The 18,190-nt window shown below is 34.9% G+C and overlaps 1 protein-coding gene across 14 annotated transcripts in view; it reads right to left on the bottom strand.

Annotated features, from left to right (window-relative positions):
* The window catches only part of TRIM37 (tripartite motif containing 37), a 283,770-nt gene that overhangs the window by 252,546 nt on the left and 13,034 nt on the right, over positions 1-18,190 (bottom strand). For 13 of the 14 annotated variants that reach the window (XM_082372003.1, XM_082372006.1, XM_082372005.1 and 10 more), the window contains exons 4-9: positions 17,452-17,568; positions 15,432-15,519; positions 13,902-14,024; positions 12,160-12,283; positions 11,226-11,293; positions 273-397 (exon numbers count right to left, since the gene is read on the bottom strand). In XM_082372003.1, the coding sequence (XP_082228129.1) occupies positions 273-397; positions 11,226-11,293; positions 12,160-12,283; positions 13,902-14,024; positions 15,432-15,519; positions 17,452-17,568 (645 nt within the window). The remainder of the gene's footprint in view (positions 1-272; positions 398-11,225; positions 11,294-12,159; positions 12,284-13,901; positions 14,025-15,431; positions 15,520-17,451; positions 17,569-18,190) is intronic. The other variant, XM_082371996.1, reaches the window with a different exon arrangement.

An 18,190-nucleotide genomic window follows, 5' to 3' on the forward strand; every position in this document is an offset into this window, starting at 1 on the left:
TAAAGAGGCAGCCTTGGAGTATTAATGAATATCCTTAGTTGACTCAAATCTATTTAACAAGAGCAAATACCCAGCCCTTTTATTAATATTCAGTGCTTGAATAAAATATAGATATTGTATCTGGTTTGTTAATTCACAAATGAAGACTTACCTTATTGGTCAGAGAGAACTACCTGAGTTCTAGTTGTCAGCAATAGCTTTCTTTTGAAACAAGTATACGCATTTGCACATAAACTTCAAAAGAAAATGAAGTAAAAAAAAATGTGTCGTACCTGGTAAAGTCTGGTGGAACAGGAGTGGTAACAAAGGACGCCATGGGCTTTCGATGAACTTGCTGAAACATCATGAGGATCTCTGAGCTCTTAGATATCAACTCACTCTTACTACAAGATCGCAACTGTTTGAGGAAAAGAACTGTCTGAATAAAAAAAATTACTATGCATTGGCACCCCCAAAATCCTTAATAAAGAAGGAAAATGGAAATTATTCTGGTTATATACTGAAAAAACTGAGATAAAGAAAAATATTGGGTTGGCTAAAAGTTTCGTTCAGTTTTTTCTGTAAGATGGCTGTAGTAGCACTTGTCTTTAACCTCATTCAAAACAGTTTTGTTAGACTGTATGCGACAGCTGTCATATCAGGGTGCATTTAAAGAAAGATTTCTCAAAATTGGTGAATTTTTGTGTAGCCATTTTAATACTGAAGATGGAAGAAGAAAAGCAACATTTTCGGCATATTATGCTTTATTATTTCAAGAAAGGTAAAAACGCAACCAAAATGAAAAAAAAGATTTGTGCAGCATATGGAGAAGGTGCTGTGACTGATTGAATGTGTCAAAAGTGGTTTGCAAAGTTTCGTGCTAGAGATTTCTCGCTGGACAATGCTCCACGGTCGGGTAGGTGAGTTGAAGTTGATAGCGGTCAAATCGAGACATTAATTGAGAACAATCGACGTTATACCATGCAGGAGATAGCCGACACACTCAAAATATCCAAATCAAGTGTTGAAAATCCTATGCACCAGCTTGGTTATGTTCATTGCTTTGATGTTTGGGTTCCACATAAGTGAAAAAAGCCTTCTTGACCGTATTTCCACATGCGATTCTCTACTTAAACGTAATGAAAACATTCCGTTTTTAAAACAAATTATGACAGGCAACGAAAAGTGGATACTGCACAATAATGTGGAACAGAACAGATCATGGGGCAAGCAAAATGAACCACCACCAACCACACCAAAGACCGGTCTTCATCCAAAGAAGGTGATGTGTATATGGTGGGACTGGCAGGGAGTCCTCTATTATGAGCTCCTTCTGGAAAACCAAATAATTAATTCCAACAAGTACTGCTCCCAATTAGACCAACTGAAAGCAGCACTCGACAAAAAGCGTCAACAGAAAACGCATAATCTTCCATCAGGATAACGCAAGTCCACGTGTTTCTTTGATGACCAGACAAAAACTGTTACAGCTTGGCTGGGAAGTTCTGATTCATCTGCTGTATTCAACAGACACTGCACCTTCAGATTTCCATGTATTTAGGTCTTTACAAAATTCTTTTAATGGAAAAAATTTCAACTCCCTGGAAAACTGTAAAAGGTACCTGGAACAGTTCTTTGCTCAAAAAGATAAAAAGTTTTCAGAAGACGGAATTATGAAGTTGTCTGAAATATGGCAGAAGGTAGTGGAACAAAAGGGTGAATACGTTGTTCAATAAAGTTCTAGGTGAAAATGAAAAATGTGTCTTTTATTTTTACTTAAAAACCGAAGGCACTTTTTGGCCAACACAACAGCTTCTTTCAAAGTGGGTTTGAAAGTTAAGAATCTAGGTTTATTAATTTCCATTATAACAGTAAAGTTATTGAGTAAATGTATTTGATTTTAATGTATTTTTCTCTCCTTGTATATTAGCATAAATCCAATTCTAAGCAACTACAAATGTATTTTAGACTGGTACAGTGAAGCCATTATGTATATAAATGAACAAACACCTAAAAGTCAACGACCTTCAAACAAGGATTTCTCAAATTGCACTCCAGGGAACAGAGAAATGTAACGACCTAACACACAGAAAAAAGCCTTAACCTCTATCAATCTAGGAAACATTAAGTTATACCAAAGGTAAAAAGTGAGAAATCCAACTTTAGCAAAATAAGCATGGTAGTTAAAAGACTACTGATTTTGTACTCAAGACAACCAGTTTGAAGTCCTAGTCCTGCCACACTCCAATTATGTGGCTCAGAGTCTGTTAACGTGTAAAACTGGAATAATATCTACCGCTGCTTGCTTTGCTGGTTTGTTAGATCAAGCATGAAGCTGTACGTGAGACTGCTTTGTAAACTGCTATGGGCTGAATCGTGTCCCCACCCCAAACTCATTTGTCCCAGTCCCAACCACCAGTACCTCATAGTGTAACTATATTTGGAGATAAGCCCTTCAGAGGACAAAACGATAAGGCAGCCATCTGCAAGCCGGAGAGAGAGGTCTCAGGGAAAACCAAACTGCCAATACTTTGATCTTGGACTACCAGCCTCCAGAACACTGAGAAAATAAATTTCTGTTGTTTAAGCCTCTCAGTCTGTGGTGTTTTGTTACGGAAGCCCTAGCAAACTAATACACTATCAAGTGCCATACAAATGATATTCATAAAACCCACTACAACAGGGTTTATGTCTTTTAAAAGATAGTTGCTTATAGCTCACCAAGAATAACAATATAACATAACTGGTATCATATGATAAATACCAAAATTTATACTTTCATTCAAATATTTATTGAATGCATACTATGTGTATCCCTCCTTGACCTTATTTCCTCCAAAGGTAGACTTTTAAATAGATACCTTTAATAAAGTTAAGGTAGTTCCTTTTACTCTTAGTTTGCTGAATAATTTGGCCATGAATGAGGATCAAATATAACTGAATGTTATTTTAAAAATTAATATTATTCTATTCATTTCTACTTATATGTTCATGTGGTTTTGCCCTTTAATCTCTTGAGTTACAATCAAGAGATTTTTCGGATAATGAAACATTCCTTTCATTCCTTTGATTAACCCTACCAAGTCTTGCTTTCTTATTTTGTTTTAGTAAGTATCCTACTAATTTTGATTTGTCAGTATTTTAAGATTATGGTATTTATGTTTGTAATAGAGTTGGGCTTTAATTTCGTTTTCTTATAGTGTTCTTATTCTGACTGGTTATTAACATTACATCAAAGACTGAGATGTTAGCTTTGGTACATTTTGTATTCTTTAAGGAAAAAAAAGTGCTTATGATAGATAACAGATATTTAAAGATCTCGTAAAAATTTTCCATTAGTCTGGATCTGATGTTTTTTGATGTCTTTTGACAATATACTTCCAATATAATTTACGTAATGTTTCTTAGTTTAAATTATATTCTTTCTTAAGTCATTTTCGGTAATTACAATTTCCTGGAAAATTATCTTCTTCATGTAGATTCTACCTGAATAAAGTTGCTCATTTTTGTAAAGCACATAGAATAGTGCCTGGTAAATATAGTAAATGCTATATCCATACTTACTTTTTAAAATATTTTTCTTATTTAAATTTCTACTATATTTGTAGTAATGTCCCATTTTTTTTCCCAATATACTGTCGGACATTTTCTTCATTTTTCTTAATCAACCTTGTTAGAGTATCTTCTATTAAATTAATTTCTTCAAAGATCCAATTCTGGGTATGTTGATCCTCTCAACTATTTCATGGCACTCTCTTTTGTTATTTCATCACTACCTCTGTGATTTCCTTCCATTTTATGCTTCTATACCATTGTTCTTTTTCTGTCTTTTTTCACTTATTCATAATTTCTTAAACTGCATTTTAGACTAAAAGTTTCCTTCTAAATATCCTTTAGCTACATCTGACTATTTTAATAATTTATCATTTCAATGGCAATGTCCTCCTTCACTCAAAAACTATGTAGATATTTAACATATATTTAAATGCATACTTACATACATATATGTAAATTTTTAAACTGTGTTTTTGCTTTTGATGTCTATCTTAATTATACTGTGGTCACAGAACATGTTGTTTATATAAGCTTCTTAAATTTCTCCAGAATTCTATATACCTTAGTATGTGACAAAATGTTGAAACTGTTCCATGTGGACTTAAAAAGAATATATATTCTTCAGCTTGGGATTCAGAATTCCACATATACCTTTTAAATAAAGCTCTCAATTTTCTTTTTCAAAGATCTTCTATTCTTACAATCTTCTGTTAGTTGGAACTATTAGTTTATCAGATTTAAATAAAATAATTTATTTTTAATCACTCAATAAAGATAGTAATTTTATGAAAATCTTATAATTCTGTCAGCATCTGCATTATATATAATGAATTTATGTTTTTGGAACACAAAATCATAACTGTCCTATCTTCCTAAGGTAGACTGTTCCCTTTTTATCACTAGTAATATTTTCACTTTAAATTTCTCATCATTCTCTAGATCTGTCTTAAGAAGTTCATCATGGGATTTTTAAAACTTCGACTTAATCCATTTACATTTATTTTTATTACTGATGTCAGTGTCATCCACTAATGACAATACACAAAATCCAAAAAAATACTCAACCCAAAAACAACCAAAAAAAAAAAAAAAAAGGAACAAAGAGCAGGTGGAACAAACAGCAAGATATTAGACTCAAACTTCACCTTATAAGTGAACACACTAAACATCCCAGTTAAAAGTCAAAGATTGTCAGACTGAATTAAAAAAACTAGAGCCAATTGTATGCTGCCTACAAAACACACACACTTTAAATATTTAGGAAAAAATTTATTAAAAATAAAATGACAAAATAAGATATGACATAGTAATACTAGTTAAAAGAAAGCTAAAATGGCTTTTTGACATCAAATAAACTAGATTTCAAAGCAAACAGAAGGTCTTTCACACTGATAATGGAAACAATTCATCAAGAGAATATAACAGTCCTTGGACTTCCCTGGTGGCACAGTGGTTAAGAATCCACTTGCCAATGCAGGGGACATGGGTTCGAGCCCTGGTCCAGGAAGATCCCACATACCGTGGAGCAACTAAGCCCGTGTGCCACAACTACTGAGCCTGCGCTCTAGAGCCTGCGAGCCACAACTGCTGAACCCTCGTGCCACAACTACTGAAACCCGCATGCCTAGAGCCCATGCTCCACAACAAGAGAAGTCACTGCAATGAGAAGCACGCCCACCGCAAGGAAAAGTAGCCCCCACTTGCCACAACAAGAGAAAGCCCACGCACAACAACAAAGACCCAATGCAGCCAAAAATAAATAAGTAAAATAAATAAATTTAAAAAAAAAAAGTTAAAAAAAAAAGAGAGAGAATGTAACAGTCCTAGATGTTTATGCCCCTACTAGTATGGCTTCAAAATTTATGAAGTTGGGGAATTCCCTGGTGGTTCAGTGGTTAAGACTCCACACTCCCAATGCAGGGGGCTTGGATTTGATGCCTGGTCAGGGAACTAGATCCTGCATGCTGCAACTAAAAGATCCCATGTGCCACAACTAAGACCTGGCGCAGCCAAATAAATAAATAAATATTTTTAAAAAACAAACAAACAAAACCCAAAATATATTAAGCAAAACCCAATAGAACTGCAAGAAAGAGACAAATCCATAATTATTGCTGAAAATTTCAATACCCCTCTCTCAATAATTGATAAAACAAGGAGACAGAAGATTCACAAGCATATAGTAGACTTGACATCATCATCAACCAACTTGACCTGACATTATAGACTATCAGAAAAATCCCCAAATATTTGGAAACTACTTGAGTCAAAGAAGTCACAAGGGATATAAGAATGTATTTCAAACAGAAAGGTCTCAAATCAATAACCCCAGCTTCCATCCTAAGATTTTAGAAAAAAAAGAGCAAATGAAACTCAAACTAAGCAAAAGAAAGAAAATAATTAAATCAAAATAAAACTCAATAAAAAAGAAAGAAAAACAACAGAAAAAACCAAAACCAAAACCTAGTTGAGAAGATCAACAAAAATCAATATCCTCTAACCAGACTGATCAGGGAAAAAGAAGACACAAATTACCAATGTCAAGAGAGAAGTGACATCATTGCATTCTACAAATGTTAAAAGGATAATAAGGGAATTTTATTAATTTTATGCCAATAAATTTAGCAGATTCAAATAAAATGGAATAATTACTTGAAAGACACAAACTACCAAAGCTCACTCAAGAAGAAGTAGGCAGGGACTTCCCTGGTGGCACAGTGGTTAAGAATCCGCCTGCCAATGCAGGGGACACAGGTTCGAGCCCTGGTCTGGGAAGATCCCACGTGCCGCGGAGCAACTAAGCCCCTGTGCCACAACTACTGAGCCTGGACTCTAGAGCCCGAGAGCCACAACTACTGAAGCCCGTATGCCTAAAGCCCGTGCTCCGCAACAAGAGAAGCCACCACAATGAGAAGCCCTCACACCACAACAAAGAGTAGCCCCCGCTCGCCACAACTAGAGAAAGCCCGCATGCAGCAACGAAGACCCAATGCAGCCAAAAATAAATGAATGAATTAAAAAAAGAAGAAGAAGTAGTAGGCAATATGAACTGCCCTGTATCTAATTTTTTTTTTTTTTTTGGTTGCACTGCACAGCATGTAAGATCTTAGTTCCCTGATCAAGGAATGAACCTGTGCCCCCTGCAGAAGAAGCACAGAGTCTTAACAACTGGACTGCCAGGGAAGTCCCAAGAACTGCCCTGTATCTATTAAAGAAACTGAAAACTTTTTGTTTTCCTTCTTTCTTTCCACAAAGAAAACAAGGCCCTAATGGCTTCATTGGTGTATTCTATCAAACATCTAAGGAAGAAACATTATCAGTTCTACACAACTTCTTCCAAAATACTGAAGAGGGCATAATTTAAAGCTCATTCTTTAAGGCCAGCATTACTCTGATAACAAAGCCAGACAACAATTCTTTGAGAAAAGAAAACTACAATCTAATATCCCTCACGCACAGAAGTGCAAAAATCTTAAACAAAATTTTAGTTAATCAAATCCAGTAATATATTAAAAGGACAATACATCAATCAACTTAGGGTTTTTATCCCAGGATAAAAGTTGCTTTAATATTTTTCTTAAATGTTCATCTATTTTAAGAACTAAAAAGAAAAACCATATGATCATCTCAATACATGCAGAAAAACAATTTGACAAAATCCAACATTCAATCCTCATGAAAACTCTCATCAAACGGAATAGAAACGAATTCCTAAACCTGATGAAGGACATCCACAATAAACCCACAGCTAACATCATACTTAAATCAACATTATACGAGAAGTTCTGGGCAGTAACACCTAACAAGAAATAAAAGGCAGGGCTTCCCTGGTGGCGCAGTGGTTAAGAATCTGCCTGCCAATGCAGGGGACACGGGTTCGAGCCCTGGTCTGGGAAGATCCCACATGCTGCGGAGCGACTAAGCCCGTGAGCCACAACTACTGAGCCTGCGCGTCTGGAGCCTGTGCTCCGCAACGGGAGAGGTCGCGACGGTGAGAGGCCCGCGCACCGCGATGAAGAGTGGCCCCCGCTCGCCGCAACTGGAGAAAGCCCTCGCACAGAAACGAAGACCCAACACAGCCAAAAATAAAATATAAATAAATAAATAAATTTATATTAAAAAAAAAAAAGAAATAAACGGCAGACAGATCAGAAAAAAATCTGTCTTGGACTTCCATGGTAGTCCACCGGCTAAGACTCCGCGCTCCAAATGCAGGCGGCCCGGGTTCAATCCCTGGTCAGGGAACTAAATCCCACATGCCGCAACTAAGAGTTCACATGCCACAACTGAAGATCCCGCGTGCCGCAACTAAGACCCGGCAGCCAAATAAATAAATAAATAGAAACAGAAAGACAAGAAAGGAAGGAAAGGAGGAAGGAAGGGAGGAAGAGGGGAAGGGGGAGGTAGGGAAGGAGGAAGGAAGGGAGGGAGGGAGGAAGGGAGGGAGGGAGGAAGGAAATCTGTCTTTATTCAGAGATGACATGACTATCTGCAGGCAATCCAATGAATCTACAAGATAGCCACTAGAACTAATAAATGAATTTAGCAAAATTGCAGGATACAAGATCAATATACAAAAATCAATTGTATAGATACAAGTCAGAAATTGGAATTTTTAAAAAACATCCTTTATTATAATATCAAAAATTCTGAAATACTGAATAAATCTGACAAAAGATGTGAAAAACTTGTACCTTGAAAGCTACAAAATACTGCTGAAATAAAGTCTTCTTCATGAAATGAAGACTCAGTATTGCTAAAATGTCACATCTCCCTAAATTATCTATAGATACCATGTAATTCTAATCAAAACCCCAAAACTTTTTTTGGCAGAAATTAATAAGCTGATTCTAAAGTTCATATGAAGATGCAAAGGATCTGGAATAACAAAAAACAACTCTAAAAAAAGGAAGAGCAAAGTTGGAGAGCTAACACTGCCTTTTATTATAAAGCAACAATGATCAAAACAGTGCAGTAGTCACATAAAATAAATCAATAGACAATGTGTTTATGGACTAAGTTTTGAAAAAGATGCAAAGGCAATTCAGTGAAGAAAGGCTAGTCTTCAACAAATGGTGCTGGAACAACTAGATAGCCATATATAAAAAACAAAAACAAAAAGACTACCTTGGATCCATACCTCACATACAAAAATGCACCAGGGACTTCCCTGGTGGTCCAGTGGTTAAGACTCCGCACTCCCAATGCAGGGAGCCTGGGTTTGATCCCTGGTCAGGGAACTATATCCTTCATGCCACAACTAAAAGATCCTGAATACCACAACTAAGACTTGGTGCAGCTAAATAAATAAATTTTTTAAAAAAAGGATCAAAATGGATCATATACCTAAATATAAAACCTAACACTACAAAGCTTCTAGAAGAAAACACAGGAGAAAATCTTTGTCACCTTGGGTTAGGTAAAGATTTCTTAGCTATGACAGCAAAAGAACAAATTGATAACTTACACTTCATCAAAATTTAAAAACTTCCTTTTAAAAGACACTTTCAAGAGAATGAAAAGACAAGCCATAGACTTGAAGAAAATCTTTGCAAAGTACCTATCTAATAAAGGACTTCTATCCAGTTTTTTTATAAAGAACTCTCAAAACTCAGTAAGAAAACAAACAAGTCAATAAAATGATGGGCAAAAGATCTGAACAACAACAAAGAAAAAGATCTGAACAGACACCTCAACAAAGAAGATATATGGATGGCAAATAAGTTCAAGAAAGGATGCTTAGCATCATTAGGTATAAGGCAAATGCAAATTAAAATCATAATGAAATATTATTACACTCTTATGAGAACAGCTAAAATTAAAGATTGACTATATCATGTGTTAGCAAGGATGTGGAGGAACTGGCACCCTCAAAGACTACTGATGGAAATATAAATGGTACAATATCTTTGGGAAAACAGACAGCATTTATTGAAAACCTTATCATGTATCTACCACTCTATCTTAGGAGGACCCAAGAGAAAAGGAAATATATGTCCATGTATAGATTTGTAAATGAATGCTCACTGCCACTTTATTTGTAAAACCCAAAACCAGAAAGCAAACCAAATGACCATAAACAGTTGAATGGAAAAACAAATTGTGGTGTATACATACAATGGAATACTACTCAGCAATTAAAAAGGAAACAACTATTGATATATGAATGAACTGCAAAATAATTCTGCTAAGTAAAAGAAGTCAGACATAAAACAAGTATATAATGTGTATGATTCCAATTACATAAAATGCTAGAAAAGGCAAAATTATCTATAATGACAGAAAGGAGATAGGGGGTTGCCTAGAGAGGGAAGTGTTGGGAGAAGCAGAAGGAGAATTTATAAAGAGGCACAAAAAATTCTGGAGGAAAAAAGTCACTACTTTGACTATGGTGATGGTTTCACAGGTGTATACATTTGTCAAACCTTATCAAATTACACACTTTAAATACATGCAGCTTATTTTTTGTCAGTTATCCTTCAATAAAGCTGTTAAAAGAAAAAAAAAGTGCACAGATCCCCAGATCCCACCCCTACTCCACTTATAGCTGGTTTAAATTTGTCCTATCACTCCAGCAGAAGGCTGCTAGTTTATTCTCTGGAAGGGATAAAATAAAATCTCTGGACTAGGAGAACAACATGCACAATTAAGAATGGGAATACTGGGGAATTCCCTGGCAGTCCAGTGGTTAGGACTCCGAGCTTTCACCACCGAGGGCTCTGGTTGGGGAACTGAGATCCCGCAAGCCATGCAGCACGGTCAAAAAAAATACTGAAGAGAAAAACAACAATATATAAATACTTATGTACTGAACTCTAACAGCCAAACTATCAACCAAATGTAAAGATTGAATAAAAATATTTTCAGACATGCAGTCTCGAAAAATTTATTCTGATTACCCTTTCATGAAAGCCACAGAGTAAGTGTGATACCAAAACAAACGTGTAAATCAAGAGCATGGAAGCCATGGAAATCAGGAAACGTGGGATTCAACCCAAGAAAGAAATGAAGGGGATCCCCAGGATGATAATTAAGAGAACAACTGCATGAGAGAGCTGTGTATCAGGCATAGAGAGGAATTCGAGAATTCCAAAAACCAAATTCAAGATAGAAAAAATTATCAAATATTTATGTGACACTATACATTTTATTTATTCATTCACTATGTACTTTATTCCCACCTACCCTGAATCTAAATTATAAACTCTTTGAGGATTTTTTTGCCATTGTGTCCACTGTTGTGTTCCAAAGCACCTAAAGCAATGCCTGCTATCTATTTGGTATGTAATAAAAATTTCCTTAATAAATAAAAATGCTAATTTTACCCTAAGAATCATTATGTGTAAGTAATTGGCAATAATATTCTATCTCGAAGTCACCACTTAAGTCACAATGTCAGAAGATTTTAATCTTTTAAAGATTTACAGATTCCTATTGGCTATTATTCCCAGTAAAAATAATTGTTTTTTGCAAAAACAAAATTAGTATTATTTTATCTAGTTCCCATACATGATGGAGAAACCTTGAATCAGCTGATTCCTATTTCATAAAAATCCCTAGTATAGCACACAGATCCCCAGATCTTTTGATCTTATATAATCTGTCAAAAAACAAAAAACCAAAAAACTTTTAAAGTACATGAACAGAAAAAGGATAAAGACTTTATCTCATTTCATTTAATATTTCATCACCTGGTGCTCTACTTCCTGAAGTAAGGATTCCAACAGTTCTGTTTCTTGTGTCAGAGATGTCTTCTGACCTATTTAAAAAACAGCAGAAGACCAACACTCAGGCTTCTTACTGGTTCAAGAATGAAATTAAATTTCATTGAACATATTCAATAACAAGGAATCAATCTCAAGTAAACAAAACTTCTTCATTACAGCTACCCTAAAAAATTTTTCCAGAGTTTTAATTATAGTAGCTTTGACAAGAGGATTTCAGAACCAACCCTAACTACAGTTACAGACAAAGGACAAGGCAGGTCTATTAAATACTTCTAAGAAATATACAGTGACAGTATACTTTGTAATGAAATTAACATTATTGCTTCTTCTAAAGGAATATAAAGCTATAGAAAACTAACATTTTTAATCAATCAACTATTCTAAAATAATTCTTCCCCCCAAATTTAAATGCAGCCTAAAAAGAAGAATGTAGTAAGTGGGCCATTTGTTTATATTAAATGTCAGCAAGAGGTATGTGCTTTGAACATAATAGGAACCTGTAAAAAAGAATGTCCAGAGAGGAAAACAGTCTCAAAGAAGTTGGAAACACAGAGGGATAAAGGAATTATTGTTACAGAAATTATTATTATAGAGAAGGAAGAAAGAAACTGTTTTACATGACAAAAAAACAAAACAAAACAAAAAAAAGATAGGCACGCTTGCCAAATCAGACCACCTACTTTGCAAATCACAAAGTCTGAAGAGCTGGAAGCATATCCCATGAAGTTAGCAGAAGTTATATCAATTTGATGTAATGTTAATTGATACAGAGGAACAATTAACAGGTAGAACTTCTATTTTTTAAAGCAATCTTTTCCTAGCCTATAATAACTCACCAACCACTGAACTTCAAGGAGGTTCAAAGCACCATGTACACAAGCAGCATAGAAAAACTCACCCATCAGTGTTATAAGCTTATTCTTCAGCTGTGTGTCTAACCGTGCAATCATCATCTCCACTGCATTTCTAATTTCCCGAACACGCTCATCTTTTGCATTTCTTACAGCTTCGACATTTCTTTCCTAGAAGATAAACAGGTAAAAAAAATTTTAGGACTCCTCTGGTGGTGCAGTGATTATGAAACCGCCTGCCAATGCAGGGGACACGGGTTTGATCCCTAGTCTGGGAAGATCCCACATGCCACAGAGCAACTAAGCCCGTGCGCCACAACTACTGAACCTGTGTTCTGGAGCCCGCGAGCCACAACTACTGAGCCTGCGTGCCACAACTAGTGAAGCCCGCGTGCCTAGAGCCCGTGCTCCGCAACAAGAGAAGCCATTGCAATGAGAAGCCCGCACACTGTAATGAAGAGTAGCCGCTCGCCGCAACTCGAGACGGCCCATGCACAGCAACAAAGACCCAATGCAGCCAAAAATAAATTTATATAAAAAAAAATTTTAATTGAAGAATTTTTTAAATGGAAGTAAATAGACACTAATGCAATCACTGCAATTATTCTTAAAGTCAGTTGAATTCCTGAAACTCAGAAAAAAATTCTTAAACAATTAAAGCATAATAAAGTACACAATATTTTAACAGTTAAACAGAAAGATATGTAATTACAAAAAAAACTGTTCTAGGTAACACATACAAAACACATACTCAAAGCCCCAATCATATAGGAAACCACTGTTCAAACCCAAAAAATTATACTAAAGCCAGTTCACATCACACAAAACTCTAAAACAAATGAAAAATTTGAAAAAAAAAATAGGGTTTTTAAAGATTGCAGAGTAGTTTTTTTAATAGCATACTACCAAAAATAAAAAGCAATCTTTCCTATACTTACTATTATTATAAGCACAAGCAGTGAAAATCTCAAACTAGAACAACCTCCCTAATGCCCAAATTAAAAGGCTGTCAAGAGAAAATAATAGAAAAAAAAGGTAACTAAATGAAGGCCAAATAGAAGCCATTCAACTTGTTTATATTCCAAAATGAGTTTGTGTAGCATACATGTAACTCAAAAACATTATTTTCTGTATAAAGAATGTTATAAATGATGATCTCGATCTTGATTCCTACATGAGTAAAATAAAGACAACATCTTGAGTTAGGAATGGTCTGCAAACCTCAGGAATAACTGTCATTCTGGTAACTTTAAACAAAATATATTCCAAAAGTATATTAAGTACTTAAATGTTTGATGCTTATTACATTTTCCCATAGAAATAATATTACAAATGGTAAATAGCTCACCAGAGCTCTTTGACCCATACAGTATCTAAAGAGTAGTGTTAAATATTACTCTGAATTCTTCAGTTTTAATTCAGGACATCAGAAATAGTTCATTCCCTGGTAGCAGAAACTCTCCCAAAGAATGAATGACTTAATGACTGTAAAAGTCAATACTGATTCTGTTTAGGAGTCAATTACTGACTATGTAACAAACAGGCTTATTTAACTCATTCACTGATTCTCTATTTCTGCATAAGAGGAGGCAATTCTCTGGCTCCAACTTCAGAACAGACAAGGGGTTTGGATGCAAATTCCTCAGCTAGTTTGAAGTTGGTGAGAACAATTATAAATATATCTTATCAAAATTTCAAATCTTGAGTTCAACATCTGATTGATTTATATTATAAAAAATATATATTATAGACTATAAAAGGGATAATGATCTTTCAGTAGTAGTCTTACCACTTCTTGAACTAAGCTGATCAGTTCCATGAGACGCCGACGAAGTTTGGCTACCTCTTCATTCACTTTAGTAACATGCTGCTCATAAATTTCCGCCAAAGGTTTAAAGGTATGTCCACCATGCTATTTAAAGTAATGAGTAGTTTTTGAACATTTTCATATATCTCATCTGCATTTACATTCCTTCCTTAACATGGATACTAATGGATACTAATAAACTGGTAAATAATTTCAAATGAATTTTATCTTTTGGCTGCCTTTATTTTGTTAAAACAGCCCAGAGTTTGCTTAAAATCGCTTCACCCATATAGGAAATCCTTCAAGATTTTAGATAACGGACTTAAGCAAAATGTTTACTTATCTAGACGTCTTCACTCATTAGAAAGAAGCAAAATCCTTAATAATGGCCCAAACCACCTGACAACCTAATTTGTCACTCTTCTTTTGGTCAGTACTAGCCTTCTTCCATGACCTCAAACCTCTTCCCACAGCCCTTTGCAAAAGAAACGCCTTATTCAAAAATAATTCTCTTTCATCCACCCTGTCCAAATTCTCCACCCACTTAACTCCTACTCAATCCTTTGGAGCTTAACTCAGGGTCGGGTCCCGTGGTTATTCACTCTCATCAGCACTGTATAATTATTCCTAATATTTATCACAACAGTAATTAAGTACAGATCTAGTTGTTTGATATCTGCCATGTTCATCTCTGAACCCCCAGTCTCTAGCACAAATGAATAAATTAGAAAGGTACTTGAGGAAGAAAGATTAAAAAAAAAAAAAAATCCTAAGAACTAGATGTCTGCATTCATATTGTTTCACAAATGTCTATAAAGTTTTTGTTCCATTTTAAAGAAACTAAAATTGGAAATCACAGCCAGGATATCAGATCAACTGATATGAGTAGACATTTTACAGGTTTTCAATTAAAATAAAATATTTATGTAAGGGATGCACATCATACATCAAAATCCCCAACAAAAGAAAAAAAAAAAAAAGGTCATGAAGAACGTAGGGGTAAGACGGGAATAAAGACACAGACCTACTAGAGAATGGACTTGAGGATATGGGGAGGGGGAAGGGTAAGCTGTGACAAAGTGAGAGAGTGGCATGGACATATGTACACTATCAAACGTAAAATAGATAGCTAGTGGGAAGCAGCCGCATAGCACAGGGAGATCAGCTCGGTGCTTTGTGACCACCTAGAGGGGTGGGATAGGGAGGGTGGGAGGGAGGGAGACGCAAGAGGGAAAAGATATGGGAACATATGTATATGTATAACTGATTCACTTTGTTATAAAGCAGAAACTAACACACCATTGTAAAGCAATTATACTCCAATAAAGATGGAAAAAAAAAAAGAAGTTTCTCTGGAATAAGAGAAGGTACAATACCTTCTGCTATAAAGCAGATACATTTAATTTTCATTCTATAAACAGAGTAAAATGATATTACTTTCTATCTAAATCAAATATTTCAGTGCTTTCTACATTCTAATTAAAAATAATATGCTGAATTTGTTCCGCTTACCATTCCTCCCCAAAGTGCACACTGATGGCAGATACACTTCTTACAAGTCCAGCAAAATACACTAAGTTTTTCATGGTGATTTTCACATCTATACATTATGAAAAAAAAGTACAGTTATAAATTAAATAAATTTAAAAACTGGAACACAGTTACCGCAACAAATTCCTAAGTTTGGGCAAACAGGTCAGTCAATTTTAAATGACTATATCTCAGGAAATATAAAATGTACTCCATGGCTTCTGTGAATTAAGCTGAACAATTACATGTAGAGACAATTTTTTTTTAAGTATTGTTTTCATCCATCTATAAGGACTTTAAAATCACATGAAAAATGCAGACTAGTTTCTATTTAAAGTACAAAGATAACATCATTTCTGAGAAACTGTATAGACGATAAATTCTATCCTATTACTACATTTTGGGCAAATCAGATTATGTGTCCATGCCTACATGAGCATGTATGCGTGCACACTTTTTCTACATGTGACCAAAGTCAACAATAACCAAGACACAGGTTATTAATTGCACAATACCAGATCCTCATTAGAAATGAACAATTCAATTTTAAAAAGTTTTCCCTTAAACTGAATAACCACAAGCAAAAGAATAAAGTTGGACATGGTTATTAATTGAATTGTGTGCCCCCAAATTCCTACGTTGAAGCCCTAATGTAATTGTATTTGGAGTTAGGGCCTTTAAGGAGGTAATGAAGGTTAAATGAAATCACAGGGGTGGAGGCCTACCCAATAGGACTGGTGTCCTTACAAGAAGAGAAAGAGACAGCAGGAGTGTGCACTCACAAAGAAAAGGCCACGTGAGGATGGAGTGAGAAGTAGCTATATCCTTGTCAAGGACAGAGGCCTCACCAGAAACCAACCCTGACAATACCTTGACCTTGGACTACCAGCCTCTGAAACCATAAGAAAATAAATTTTGTTGTTTAAGCCACCCAGCCTGTGGTATTCTGTTATGGCAGCCCTAGTAGTTAAATACCTTTAAGTTAAATACCTTTAACTTATACCATATTAAAAAAGTAACTTAAAATAGATCAAAGACCTAAACATAAGACCTAAAATGATAAAACTCTTAAAAGAAAACACAGGGGAAAAGCTTCATGATACTGGATTTGGCAATGATTTCTTGGATATGACACCAAAAGCACACACAACAAAAGTAAAAATAGATAAATTGGACTATATCAAAATTAACAACTTCTGTACATTAAAGGACACAATAAACAGAGAAAAAGGGCAATCTATGGAATGGGAGAAAATAGGAACAGAAAGTAAAATGGTGGGAAATAGGAAATTATTGTTTAATGAATTGAGAGCTTCAGATTTGCAAAATGAAAAAATTCTGGAGATTTGCTGTACAACAACATGCATACACTTAACACTACTGAACTGTATACTTAAAAATGGTTACGATAGTAAATATTATGTTTCTTTTGCCACAATTTAAAAAATTGTTTCTCTTGCCTATAAAGGGGACACACTGTTGCAATTTTAAAAAGCTTTTCACTGATAAATCACACTGAGCTTACAGAAAATACCTAAATAGGTCGACATTTTATATTTCTCATTTATAAGTAATCTGAATATCCAATAGGAAATTAATAAAGCATGAAGAAACAGCATATTAGATACTGTCTCATATAGCATGATTTCCACACTACCGAATATAGAATATAGCTTTTACAAATAGGAAATTTATCAGAACCATTATTACTCAATGGCTTATATATAGGCACCTTTAGCAAACCCAAGGGGGGGCCAGTAGGCATCAAGAAGCAAAGAAGAGAGATTAGTAATTAGCAAATTGTGGCAGTTCTAATCTTTTATGAGAGGCTTTAATAAAAGAAGTGAGAGTTAGAAGGGTTTTTCCAAATAGAGACACCCACGCCATGCCAGAAGAAAATTGTCTTAGTGTACACCTACGAAGCTTAAACTTTCAATAATGTCATTAAAATACTATGTGGCACAATCTATGAAACACCTGAACAAAGAAACTAAGGACATACTTGTCCTTTTCATTTTCTTCATGTTTGGTGAGACTGCAGAGTTGAAGAGTATCAAGCTGCTGTGTTACTTCTTCTGCCCAACGACAGTTTACTAGTTCTCGTAGCTGGAGTGGAGCACTGGAGAGAAAATATACATACATATACTCTCAGTCAGGAATTTGAGATCATTTTCTAAAACACATTTCAAAGGTAAATACTGAGGTGACAAATGTGTTAACTCAATGGGGGGAATCCTTTCACAATGTATATGTGTATCAAACTATCACATTTTATACTTTAAATACCTTACAATTCTGTCAATTATACCTCAACAAAGCTGGAAAAAAAAAAGGAAATTATAAATCAAGAAAAAATAAACACTCCTCAAAATAGGGCTCACAATCATATTCATACCATATTACTATCAAAATAGTAACAAAGACACAATGAAAAGTATGGTTTGTAACTTATTTTTACAATAATGTATCATTTACAAAAAAACTGAATAAAAAAATTAGCAATTCAGATTACAGACTGAATTCTTAATTCCTTGGTCTAAAGCTATACTCTCCAAAATGACAGCCACTACTCATATGTGACTATTTAAATTAAAAATTCAAATTAGTTAAAAAAAAGAAAATTTCATTATAGTTACACTAGGCTTACTTCAAGTGCTCTACTGCCACAGTTGACAGCAAGGCTATAGAACATTTCCATCACACAGAAAGTTCTATTTGATACTGCTGATCTTCTTAAAAGT

The sequence above is a fragment of the Balaenoptera borealis genome, assembly GCF_965194805.1.
Source record: "Balaenoptera borealis genome assembly, chromosome: 20".
NCBI classification, from domain to species: Eukaryota; Metazoa; Chordata; class Mammalia; order Artiodactyla; family Balaenopteridae; genus Balaenoptera; species Balaenoptera borealis.